General features: G+C 43.6%; 1 protein-coding gene across 8 annotated transcripts in view; it reads left to right on the forward strand.

Moving 5' to 3' along the window:
• LHFPL2 (LHFPL tetraspan subfamily member 2) overlaps positions 1–12,546 on the forward strand; it is a 157,797-nt gene extending 145,251 nt beyond the window's left edge. For all 8 annotated transcript variants that reach the window (XM_079143594.1, XM_079143593.1, XM_079143591.1 and 5 more), the window contains one exon: positions 8,580–12,546. In XM_079143594.1, the coding sequence (XP_078999720.1) occupies positions 8,580–8,836 (257 nt within the window). In that variant the 3' untranslated portion in view covers positions 8,837–12,546. The remainder of the gene's footprint in view (positions 1–8,579) is intronic.
• The last annotated feature ends 1,271 nt before the right edge of the window (positions 12,547–13,817 follow it).

Here is a 13,817-nt window from a genome sequence, read left to right on the forward strand (position 1 = left end):
TGGGCCCTGGTCTAGCTTGTCCATAAATTCTTCATGCTTTTAAAATGAGTGGAATTTGCAGCTAAAACTCCAAGGAGACAGAAAACTCCAAAAGAACTTCCATACCCTTTATCTTGGTATTTGCACAGTAATAGGCTTCTCAGAAAGATGTCCCCATCGTAACCCAGACAACCCTCTTCCCCAGAAGGGCACCTCGGCCAATAGTTGCAGCCTTGAACGAGTGCTGGCCTACTCTGCTGCGATGCCTACTGGTCCACAGCAAAAATGAGGCCAGTGTAGTAAGAGATCACAGAACGAGATATATTCAATTTAAAGAACTGTTTTTATTCTCAGATCACATCCTTTTGGTAAAATATTCTCTTATGAAACATTGAGAGGGGATAATGGTTATTTTCAGTGTCCTCTTATTAACAAAATAAAAACTGTTGACCTTCCAAGTGTTAGCTAACCATTTACTTGCAATTTTTATTTTTTGGGAGGGTGTGTGTGCTGGGGATTAAAATCAGGGGCACTTGAACACTCAGCCACCTCCCCAGCCCTATTTTGTATTTTATTTAGAGACAGGGTCTCACTGAGTTGCTTAGGGCCTCGCCATTGCTGAGGCTGGCTTTGAACTCTCCATCTGCCTGCCTCAGCCTCCTGAGCTGCTGGGATTACAGGCGTGCACCACTGCGCCCGGTTTACTTGTAATTTTTATTTAAAGTTTTTACCTGTGAAATTTCTTTCTAAATTGTATCATGTGTGTCTTGTCTTCTGTGTCTACCACAGTATGGGGAACCTACTGAGCCTTGTCTTGGTGACTGAGGATCATTGCTGCAGAATGTCTCCCAAATCCCTGCACCTGGGAAGCACACAGGGCCACACCATGCTCTTTGGGACGATAACAACTTGATGGTCAATTTAGTGGATAGGGGGCCAGATGTGGTAGGATGTGGTGTGTCCTCCTCATTGTCTTTATGGTATCTGACATTTTGCCTCCAGATATTGTGAAAATGTCCCCACCTACTAACAGTTGATGCCCCACAGATTGCTGTTAGGGACTTCAAAATGACTTCCAGCTGTCAGCATGAAAGATTCACCAAATAAAAAAAATTTAGATAGAAAAGAGAGGGAAGCATGTAAATAAATGGCAACTAGTTGCATAGGAATGTTTACTGTATCACATGTGTGATCAGGTGGCCCCAGATTTAGTTACACTGAACAGGTTATTCTACTGGAAACAGGAAAACCTGCCCCTGCCCCAAGTCATTCTGGTGAATTTTCCTCAGGGCTGCTGATAGGAATGGGCCTTTTCCTGGGTTGCGGGACAGCCTGCGTGCCCTGCGTGCCCTGCGTGCCCTGCGTGCCCTCAGTGCTGGTGCTCCACCGCTGGCCTTCCTCTTCCCCACGCTTACGGTGCTTCCAAGACCACCTTGCCTCTCTTGCCGCTGGCCGGGTCCAGCTCACTCCCCACTTGCCTGTGCATCCTTTTGCCTTCCCTTACCTGCCATTCTCCTGTGTTCTTCAGCTGTCCCCACACCCTGCTTCCCTGCCAGCAGCACTCTGGCCCGTTACAAGTCAGCCACAGTCCGCCTCTTCCGCTGTCCTCACCACAGCCAGGCATATGTGGAAACAATTTCAGTTTTATGACTGAAGTCAGGCTGGTCCCTAGATAACTGAAAATTTATTACACTTAATCTACTTCCTACCTTATTCTATGTGTCTCCCAACAAAGAAGGCAGGAGGAGGTTTTCAGAGCAGCAGTTAAGAAGCCAGGCCCATGGTTTGGACCCTACACGTGTTTCAGTAGTAACAGTGTGGCTGGTGTTCTCTTTGCCCAAATTACCAACCCCTGGGATTCATGTTATCTACTGAAACTTTTCTTCCAACTATTCTGAAAACTTGGCAAGAACTTTTACAGTGGCTTGACTTACAAATGTACTATAATTGTAATCACTCTAGCTTTTCATTCATTTATTCAATCAACAGTTATTTACTAAGCACATACTACACATGGACCATTTTTCTAGGTAATTGGGACACAAAGAATAGACTGCACAAAGTTCTCTGTCCTCATGGAATTTACATTCAAGATGCTGGGTCAGACTAAACCATGTAAGTGAATTGTCTGTATGCTAAAAGGTGATGGGCTATGGGTAAGAAGGTGTGGCTCAGGCAGAGGCAGGTGTGCTGGAGTGGTGAGAGGGAGTGCAGGATTTGAAGTTAGGTAGTTGGGGTAGGATTAACCAGGAGATAATCAAAGCCTTGGAGGAGAGAAAGAAACTGGCCATATGAATAATCAGGAGAAAGCACATTCCAGGCAATGGGAACAGCTATAATGAAGGCCAGTCAGTGCTGCTGATAGCTCATGTGGGCTTTATTAGAAGGAGAGGAGTCAAAGGTGATACCAAGGTTTCTGACCTGAGCTGGTGTGAGAATTGAATGCCCACTGGCTGAGATGAGGTCGATGGGGTGAAGAGCAGAAGGTGGAAGTCCAGGTTTGAACATAATTTTCAAGTACCTTGTTAAGCTTCTAAGGGTCGGTCAAGTAGGCAGTTAGACATGCAAATCTGGAGTCCAAGCAATGAGAATTTAGGAGACAGTAGCATGAGGTAGTGTTTAAAGCTACAGGATCCCATGTGATCAATATAAGGAATGTAGACATGCAAGAGGGCCAAGGACTGAGCCTTGGGCACACAGAGTCTGGAGACTGGCAAGGGAAGGAAGAACAGCAAAGAATACTAAGGAGGAAAAGCCAGTATGGCTTCCCATCCAGAGCCAGAACACTGGCAAATGTTCAGAGATCTATGCAAGAATAACTGTCCTTAGTTTTCTATTTATCTAATGCATCAGTACTCATTGAACTTGATGACATTATTAAGGTGTCAAAGCTTAACAAGCTTAAAATGGTTTCTGAGCTGTGTCCCAGAATGGGGATGGATACAGAAGTCCAGTCACACACTTGTCTGGTTTGCTGGGTTCATCTTAGAGGATGATCACCTGGGTGGAAGGACCCAGAGTGTCCTCTTTGGTACTGTGCTGCAGTGAACTGAGCTGACTCTACAGACGGGCTCAGAATTACAGAGTGACCAGTGTTTCTCATAGCAGTGACGTTTGGACTGGGATGAGGGGGGATATTTCCAGGTGGAGGAGAACCCAACAGGTCGGCATGAGTAGGAGGACTTTTTCAGGGAATGGTGACGTACGTGGTGTGACCTAATCCTTGAGCATCACTAGTCTGAAAGAAACCCGACAATGTCCCGCTCCCCTAACCTTCCTGTGGCCACTCACGGATGTGTGCAACAGGATAAGGAACTTGTGGACACTCAGTGGGCTCCTCCAAAATTACTTCCTAGAGCCACATTCACTCAGCGCTCTTTTGGGCCTGCTCAGTGGTCTGCCGGGCACTTGCTCTGCAGACACCAGGGTGCTTCACAGCTGTAGAATGACTCAGTGGGGGTCCTCAGCACTGCACCGTGGCTTCTCCACAGGTAGCTGGGAGCAGACAGATAGCCATCTTTTGTTCCCATCCTTAGAAAATTTCCTTTGTAAACTGAGGTCTAGACAGTTGTAATATTTAGTCTGGAGGCCTGTGTGAGGAGGAAGGAGGGGCGCAGTGTTTGAAGACACACTTGCTCAGACAGTTATTCCATAGAACAGGAGCTGGCTTACAGAGCTCACTTTCCAGGTGGGAAAATAACCTGCTTCTGTGTAAACAGTAGATGATCCATAAGATAAGAAGCCTCAAGTCCTGTTCTTTGACCAGAGATAGAGAGTGTGACAATTGTGTGATTAGTCTGGAGGGGAGGAGCAGGTGACAGAAAGCCAGGGAAAGGCTGTGGGAGCTGTCAGCTTTCCCTCTCTCTCCTAGAAGAGCTGAGGCTCAGACCCAGCTCCTGTTCTTAGCTCCCCATCCCCCTAAGGCTTGAGTGGCCCATCTTCAGACCAAGTGACACACTGCACATTGTATTCGACAGTGTCTGGTCTTCCCAAGCTTGAGGACTGGCAGGACTCTGAAGAGTTTTCTTCCCACTCCAGGAGTTTGATTAAAGCTTGCATTTGCTAGCCGCCATTTGATTGCAGGCAGTGGTAAGGAAGCTACCTAAGATGATTTTATGGCTGGTCTTTCCCCAGTCAGTGCTGAATGTTGGTAAGAAAGCTGAACTCTGTTTCATTTGGTGTCAGCGCCTTCTGTCATGAGCACTGGGGAGGCAGCACTAGTGCACAGTTCCTGCCTACATGGAGCCCATCGGCTAGTTACTTGAAGTAAACCCAAACCAACAAGGTTTGGTTTTACTGCACCAATAAGGTTGAATCATGCCCTAGGTGACCCCAGGATCAGCAGAGGCTGGCATCTTCTTGCCACCTTGGTAAAGTGAACCCAGAGGCTTTTAGCAAGAGATATTAATAGGGAGGAGGACGTCCTTTCAGGTTAAGAACACAGTAGCATCTAGGACACGTACTGTCAAGCTGAGCCACAGCACGGTTACCAGCTCTCCAGGTCACTTAGGGTTCTTTCTGTGGTGAGCCTATTGTCCTTGAGCTTCCAGCCAGTATCCCTCCCTGCATTTTTCCCCTTCCCAGCTGGGCCTGCTGTATCTCAGGCAGGCACTGGGTTGAGGTGCCAGTCAGAAGAAAGCAAATGCCCACAGCCTACTCTCTGTTGCCTTCTCCAACACCTCACACCAGACACACTCAACCACGGGACAACTGCCCAGGCCCCAGGGAAGCTGCTTTCAGTCTGAGAACAGTGGAGACCCAGGGCCAGGCTGGGCTGAGATGAATGGCTGTGCTTCCCTGTTCGGGGCTTCCTGAGGGGAAAGCTGAGTGTGCAGTCACCTAAGAGGGCCACCTGAATCACTGGTCTTTCTGGAATTCCTTGGTAAAGGAAGCGTTATATAAATACACAGAGAAATAACATGATTTTTTAAAAAAATTCTTTTTTTCTTATTTTCTTGCTTACCAAAGGCCAACTGTTTTGTCTCCCAGTCAGTCTGAATTCCTGCGTTTTCCTGGTACTGGCTTGTTGATGACAGCTCTGATGAGTGCTGGGAGCAGAGGCCCACCAGACAGGGCAGAGTGGACAGGCTGCTTTCTCCCACCAACTGTGGCGAAGCTGCTGAGGCACATGACTATCTAGACTGGCTGCCCCGGGGGCATGTGGTTGCCACACACTTCACATTCCCTAGAGCGATGCACCATAGCCTGCTTTTTTATCACCCATCCATGTGGACTTTCCTGTGGGTTTATATTCAAGCTGAGGCTTTTGACAAACTCAAGCATGACACCCTTCTGTAATAAGGTCTCCCTGCTGTCTTCAATCACAAACTGATTAAGGCAATATGGCAGCCATAAGCTTCTGAGATGACCAACGCACCCAAGGTACCCCATCTGTGCTCCTAGAAAAGGGAACAAATGCCTAAGGGAGGTCAGTGTCCTGGCTGGGCTCAACAGGCTACTAAAGTGTGTCCATTATGATTAGGGAAAGTATTCTATTATTTTAAACCAGTCTGCTTCCTAACAGGAAGTAGAATCCAAGATGGCCACATTAAGGTATTGCATATGTCCTACAACCAGCCAGAACCTAGCACAGTGTGGCAGGGCTGGGATGTGATCGTGAACTCCATACTTTCTCTCATCTGTCCCTAATATCTTAAAATACATTCATTTTACATTTAAGTCACAATACAAATGAACTGTGCAATTAATTCTTCATTGAAGCTACAAAATGTAAACACTTCAGTCTTTTAAAGGGAAAAGTAGCACCCTTCCCCACAGCCTGCATTTAGACCCTTAGGACAGAGGTTGTCTGCACAGGCTGCCTTTGAGTCCTGCATGGGTGGACATTTGATAGAAGACCTAGTAGTGGTATGTCCAGGTGCTCATGGCAGTCACCTGGGACCTTGAAGGAAGACACTATCAAGATCTCATTGTACCTGGGGTGAAGCATCCTAGGAGACAAAGTGGGATGCAGACAGGATTAACTGGGGTTCTTAGAAATATTTAAGACTCAGTTAAATCATTTTAGATTTCCCTGCTGAATAAACTTCTATTCAGATGGAGAAAAGTTTATTCTTTCAAAGATGCTAAGTTACAGCCTGGTATCCTTCTATCTTCCCAAATTATTATACCTTTCAAAATATGCCCTCAAAACTAAGCAAATCCGCTTATTATCGATGGGTAGACTTTGTGCTCAGAGATGGGAGAGGTCTGTCAAAGGCTTTAACTTCTTGTCAGGCTGCTGGTCTGTGTTCCAACTTTGTTATGATTGTAGAAAGTACTCTTCACAGGCTTTAAAGTTCACCGACACCTCAGGCATGAAGGATGAGTCCATTTTCCAGGTGAGGAATCAGGTTAAGAAGCTTTTCTTAGATCACCCTGCTCCTAGCAGAGGGCCTGTAGATTCAAACCTCATCTTACTCCGAAGTCAGAGCTCTTGACAGCTACCTGACCCACGCTGATGCAGCCAGCTTCTGCTGTGACCTCATGACACTGTTCTTGTCTCGTGCTGTCAGGCTCGCACTCTAGTCTCTAGGAACTCCCCTGGTGCATGCTTGCAAGCCAGCCTCTGACTTCACTGCAGATACCCACACCAAGTCTGCTGGCTCTACACTTCCATAACCCAGAGAACCAGGTCTTCCTGGCTTCCTTTCATTTCCAACAGCCCCTCTCTCTGTCGTCTCCTGCTGCTATTCCTCTGCAGCTTAGTGGCACCCTGCACTTCCCTAACTCCAGCCGCTGCCTCCCTGGCTTCAGTGTCCAGACCTGTGGAGAAAGCAGTCAAGGGCTGCAGGACTAGAAGGACTTTCCTTGTGAACCACCCAGTGAGCACCTTTGGTCCACCCCTGTTAGAAAATCCCCTGAGGTCCTCTAAGTGGAACAGCAAAATAAAGTCTGGCCAATCAGACCCCAAATCACTGTAGTATTAAGCCGCCCAGCTGGGTAAGAAGACTTCGTCCAAGGATGAGGACAGCTATGAAAGTTGTGACCTGTGGCTTGAAACACTGACCCAAGTCTTTCTGCAGACCTCTAATTGCACCTATAATTCCAGCTACTCAGAAGACTGAGGCAGGGGACTTGAAAGTTTGAGGCCAGCCTGGGCAACTTGGTGAGAACTTGCCTCAAAATTAAAAGGGCTGGGGGTCTAGGCCCTGGGTTCAGTCTCCAACACTGTAAAAATGACAAAAAAACTCATACCACCACAAATCCAATCATGTTCTCTGGGTGGGGAAGTTTCTAAATGACCTAAAAGCTTCGGTATTATGAGACCAGAGCATTTCAGTTAAGGTAGGAAAAGAAACAGAACAGCAATCTAAGATTTCTTTACAAGGATAAAATTGATGTTCCAAGATCTATGAATAACGGGATTTTTTTTGGTTGATTTAGCAATCTTGTGTCATTTTACAGAGAATTTTTTCCTGCCCCACATAGTAAAGACATCCCTCTCTGATAACATCATGCAAACAAACAAACAAACAAACAAAGACCTTTAAATAACACTTTGTACCAGAAGTGTTGGTTAAAATTTGGGACCCTGGTTATGAGAGCCTTCTGCTAGTAAGTGGTGGCCGGTGCCAGGCCAAGGGTGAGGAAAGCCAGGCATCCACTGTCTGGCTTCCACAAGTGCATTGCTGGTATCTGCAAGTGAAGATCTGTAGCTTAGTTGCCTCTTCCTCCTCCTAGCTCTGGTGAGATCAGGCAGGAAGAGCAGCCTCAAATTGCTGCATTCCACTTGTTCGGTGAGCAGTAAAGCTGCGAGGAATAGAAATAGGTGTTTACTGTGACCTGATGATGGCGGGCAACAAAATGGAGGCAGAATTTTAGTGTCTACTCAAGGCCGGGTTTGCTTAAAAGCATCCAGATAGAAAATTCTTATAAGATTTACAATTTGTTTCTAAATTTATGTGAAAATTTAAAAATATCTGCTCCTGGCATGCAATTGGTTATTGACAAATACTAGCAAACAGACTCCTTGTGGGCATGTTGGAAGCACCAACAATCAGGTTAAGATCTGGTTTCCTTCAAGGCTTCTGTCTCTTGTGTTTAACCAAGGTTGGGATCAGATGGTTCTGTGTGAATTCCATTAGACCAAGGTTGGCAGACTCTTTTCTACAAAAGCCACATTGTAAATATTTGGGGTTTTGTAGGCCATGTGGCCTATAGGAACTACTTAGCTGTGTTGTTCCAGCATCAAAGCAGTTATAGGCAGCCCATAAATGAATGGACATGCCTGTGTACCAATAAAACTTTATTTATAAAGCACATTTGGCCTCAGGGCTTAGTTTGCCAGTGTCTGCACTGGAAGAAAAGGAAATGCTCACTGTAGTAGCCTTGTGCAAAGACATGGTAACAAGTTAATTTGCTTTTCTAGAAGAAAGTAGTAATGAATCCATGTTCCAACATGTACAAAAGTGGCTGAAAATGTTGCTAATAAGTGATATTTCCTGCTTAGGTCAGATGAGTTGCATAAACCGTCACTATCACTTTCTACTCCAGAATGGATGCCACGGCCAAAAGCAAGCAAATCAAGTAACTGTTACAGCAGATCTGTAGGTTGTGGAGCCATGGGAACTTCACCTGTTTTCTCTTCTCTCCTGCAGGCCTATTCCTTATCCTTGGTTTGATACTCTACCCTGCTGGCTGGGGTTGCCAGAAAGCCATAGACTACTGTGGACACTATGCATCTGCCTACAAACCTGGAGACTGCTCCTTGGGCTGGGCCTTTTACACTGCCATTGGTGGCACAGTCCTCACCTTCATCTGTGCTGTCTTCTCCGCACAAGCAGAAATTGCAACTTCCAGTGACAAAGTACAGGAAGAAATCGAAGAGGGGAAAAACCTTATCTGCCTCCTTTAGTTTGGAAGAGATATGAATGCCATTTTCTTTCTTGTGTAATGTTGTGAAACAGTCCTCAGCCTTTGAATCAAGTGGAGAACTAGCCTTTACCTATAAAAGCCACATTCCCCAGGCTTAGCAGGACCAATGAGAGGCAACGTCTGGTTGAGCAGTTACTGAACATGAGGGCTGCAGTGCAAAGTACAAGGGATGGAACATGAAAATAGTATACGAAGCCTGACTGTGGTCCAGGAGTCCTGTCAGACTCCGCCTCCCCCAGGGCTCAATGAAGGATAATGATCTGAATCATTAAGGCATCTGATTTCTCTGATAACAGAGGACACTGTTGGCCAGCTCTGCAGGCCGTTTTGAGGCACATTTGTGCCTCAAAGCTGCATACCTGTGAGCATCTGCCTCAGAATGAGGTCCAGGGTTGGCGTTTTGGTTTTCATCATAGTTCTTTCAAGTTGTCTCAATTGAAGACTAAAAGGAAGTCTACAGACTTACTGGGGTTAGGATGTGTGCTAAAGGACACAGCAAGACGCTGTCTCTTGCCTCACTGACCAAAGGAGTCAGCAGGGATAGTGTGGAATCATGCTGTAGAACTTAATTCTAGGCTAAATTCGGGGTCAGGTGGATTAACTGAACTGTCATGCTAAGATTTTAGAAACTTTTAAATAAAGAAAGATTAAGGACCTGTACAATCATGAGACTAAAACTGCAAAACCTTGCTAGTTGAAGACAGATCCTTTCCTCTTCTCAGCAGCCAGGCTAGGACCTAGACTGGCCCAGTCTTCTCTTCCCCCACACATCACAGTTTTCTCCCAGGATTAGGATTGTGCTTTGACTGCCAAAGGAAAACGTTACTCTGTTTTCCCTTTTCAGGGACAGTGGTCTCCAAACCAGCTGTGGCTCATTCAGATGTTCACTGGGAGGGACAGCAGGAACCTCAGCATTTCAGGGAGACTTTTCTCTTTGGTGACCTTATAGTCAGCAGCAGAATGGCATTCTTGGCAGAAAAAAAGGACTAGTCACTAGAGTTACGTTTTTCTAGATGCTGGTGTTGGTCCTGAAAGCAGACTGAAATAACATTAAACTGCTGCAACTGAAGAGCTGCATCAAAGACTTTATCCCCATGAAAAGAGTAGAAAGTTAATGCAGAACAGGAGCTAAACCAAGCTCATGGCACCTGCCTACATTTGTTTACAAAAACAGTCAAGCACCACTATTCAAAAGAATTCAGCTTTTCATTTAGTTTCCTTAAATTACCAATATAATTGATTCAGGAAGAGTGAATCAAAATGACCCAAGTAGCCAGAAACAACCTGGTCTGGCATCATGTGAGCTTCAGGAATTGCAGAATGATATGGAAACACCCTTAGCAACTGAAGGAAGTGGGGGAACCTGCCAGATTTGAGGAGAGATTAAAGCGTTGGTCTCTGTGGGTTTATTAATCTGCTCACTTGAGGGTTGTTTTGAAATTTTAACAAATAGTCAGTAGGCACCTTCTTCTGGCAAGTTATTGTGTGCTAAGTACCACCAAGTATACAACCCTGACTTAGATTTTACAGCCTTGCCCTGGTGAATCATGTTAAAGCCATATGAGTCTGGAACCATGCTTTGGTACAGAATAAATGAGTGCTTTATTTATAGACAGAATGGGGCAACTAAAGTTTTATTATGTTTTGTTTGTTCTTTGGCCTACACTAGAAACCAGCTTATCTCAGATGAAAGTCTTAAGGGTAAGAGAGGTGAGGAGTGTGGAACCAGGTTTTAATGAATTTATCAAACCAAAGTTCAAAGTAAGCAAGGTTTAAATCCTAGCTCTCTTTCCCCCCCCCCCCCCAAAGAGAAGGGTAAATAGAAATCCTCCTAGCAACCTAGGTAAAGGCTCAGGAAACATTAACCATCTCTCCAGCCACATGAGACTAGTCTATGGGAGCCCTGGAGAAGGTGCCTGTCCCTGACTGTATTGATAGTGTCTCACCAGGGCCCTCTGATAGCATATGGGAATACTTATCATTGAAAGCAATTTCCATCATCAGGCCAATCTTGATAAAAACAATTTCTTAAACTTATCAGATTATTTTTCTTTATAAAATAGAGAATCCATATCCTAACACTAAGTTTTTAATCTCAGTCTCCTGCTTACAGACAAATCATAAGCCCAGAAGAGCCTCTGAGCATGTCCATCACCTGCTCTTTGGCAAAGTAGCGGTTTATCCCTAGATCAACCTGGAAACATTCACAAGTGAAAATGTGACCTCTCCGCCAGAATAAAGTCACTTGATAGTGTTTATTTGGTTAATTTGAATGTTATAAAAAGGCACATACACAAACAAAACCCTAAGGCACTAAAAACTACCTGAATACTGACTTCCTACAACAGCAGAGGCTGAATTTTCTACTAGAGACAGTAAAAAGATAATGTGGGTCTTTTAAACCTTTAATCCTTTAGACTGACTCCAGGATGAAAGGACCATTTAAAATCAGGCTTTCTAGATCAAGACTCTTCTGCATGGCTCTTTAAAAAAACCACTTGTAGACCCACACATTTTTCTAATAAATAGGACCATTACTACTACCAGAAAAGTCTTAATTTATTTTGCCTGCATTTGTGCTTAAAGTTCTGTCATGGTCTGGGCTTCTCAGTGAACTCTAAGGCAGAAATATTTGCCTTAGAGTTTGTGGATTCTTTAAACCTGTGTGCTAATTCAACAATGTTACATTAATTGTATAAGGGTTTTTGTATAGTTTTCAAACATCTGTGGTGTAATGATCTTTGTTAAACATGTATTCTGTAAAGTGCCATAGTCTTTTTTTATGTGTAGCATATTTAAAAAGTATATATATATATATATTATACATACACAAGTTTGTGTGAAAGATGTGCAATAACAAAAGTGTATGTATGTTTTGTTTTTTTGGAAACTGGACAGGAGTCAAAACAGGGACGTTTCTGTTTTGGCAAAGGAGAGTTACACATGTTTGCCTTCATGGCCAAGTCATTAGCCCATAACAATTTTAATGCTACACAAGTCTTATGTGAAGAAAAGACTGGTATGAAATCATTTTCTCCTGGGTCTAAATTAAAATAATCACTATATTTATATGAAAGTGAAGCCAGCAAGCCAGGCCCAGTTAATGCTAGTCTTTCATGTGAAATGTGAAGCTGCCATATTGCCTTTTCTGTTAGTGTGATAACTAGTAGCTGGTACATAATCACTAAGGAGCTATTTCTTAATGTGCTTTTATAGACCATGTTAATGCTAGACCACTATTTAAGGGCTAATCTCACACCTTCTTAGCCATAAGAGTCTGGCTTAGAACAGACCTCTCTGTGCAATAACATGTGGCCACTGGGAATCCCTGGCCTACATTTGTGTGTAGGTAGCAATGACTCCCAAGGGCCAAAAGAGTTAAAGGGACGACTGGGATTTCTTCTGAGACTGTGGTGAAACTCCTTCCAAGATTGAGGGAGTCATTAGGTGCTATGGAGGAACTTGGCACCACTTGATATTCAACAGCCACTTGAGCCAAATATAAAATTGTATTTACAGCTGATGGACTCAATTTGAGCCTTCAAATTTGTGGTTATCCTACTATATTGTAAAGTAATACATTGTTTGTCTAGCATTGATTAGGTTCCTGTGCATATGTATTTTCACAATGTGCTCCCCTGCCCTCCTCAGATCTGAAATTAAAACAAGATTTTGCAGACTCATTCTTTCAAGTCTAAGTATATTGACTTCAATATGATGTGTGTAATTTGATCAAGACAGTACCTACTAGTCAAACTTTATTTTAAACATATTGTAATATTTCTGATAGGAAAAAAGACATTCAGGTATTTTCAACTATTCTATTACTAATATCCCTACCACAGGCTATCTTTAACTTCAAGATAAGTATATAATTCTTCCCTGGAGAAGCATCAACATAATTTTAAATAGGAAAAAACATCTCATGTACTACACCAACATCTTAAAGCTATGAGATAGAAAAATGCTTCCAAATATTTCTTTACATTTGTGACAGGGAAAAAGTTAACTGAAAGACACATTCTCCTCTTCCACCAAAAGTACCAATCCTATAGAGTTATTCTAAATCCACATTTCCCAAAGGTAATCCTGCATATAAGAGGCCTCACCCAAAAACCCAGAACATTTTGATTTCTAATTTATAAATTCAATGATGATACTAAATACCCTTTTCATAAACATATTCAGCTCTCCATATCCCACATGAAGCACTTACTGTCTGATAGAATAAACACAAATGGCTATTTCTTACCCTGGCCTACGGCCTGTGACAGCTGAAAATACATTTATGCTTTGGTTTCTAAACATACATGACAAGTGCCAGGTTTCTAATAGAAATCATAATTAGAAGCTGGCAAAGTCATCCTCCTCAATAAAGAAAAAGTTTTCCAAACAAAATCATGATCTGAATAACGCAAGCAAAACTGGGAATTAGCTGAAGCTTTCTCAAAAGTTAATCCTCAAGAGAAATGACCCTGGCTTAAATTTCAGCAGAGGCTGGGGAATCCTCCCACATGCTTTCTTTCCATCCTTAGTTTTTACCCAGCAATTTTGCTACTCAAATTTCTATGACAGATCTTCTTGGAACACACATTCAACTTACTCTTAGATCCCCTTAAATTCTTTGCCTAACAAAAAACATTTAAGAACAGTATTAACCTGGACAGTTCTTTTATGCAGGCCTTATTTAAGCAGTTTCAAATAAATCAATACCTTTTCAACTCAAACAGTAAAGGATAAAGGCATCGAAAAAAAACACAGTACTACTCTTCAAAGCAGAAAAACCCAATAATTACAATTTCCCAGGTCTCATTGCAGCCGCTTAGTCATTGGTGAGGCCTCCCATTGCTGCCCCTGCTATCTCCTTCCTTGCAGCTTCCTCTCCTTACCCCAAGGAGTTCTGCAAAATAAGTCTTCAAGATGTGAACTGCTAATTTTGCTTAGGTACACAGGATACAGAT

Source organism: Sciurus vulgaris (assembly GCF_902686455.1).
Source record: "Sciurus vulgaris genome assembly, chromosome: 6".
In the NCBI taxonomy this organism is placed as follows: Eukaryota; Metazoa; Chordata; class Mammalia; order Rodentia; family Sciuridae; genus Sciurus; species Sciurus vulgaris.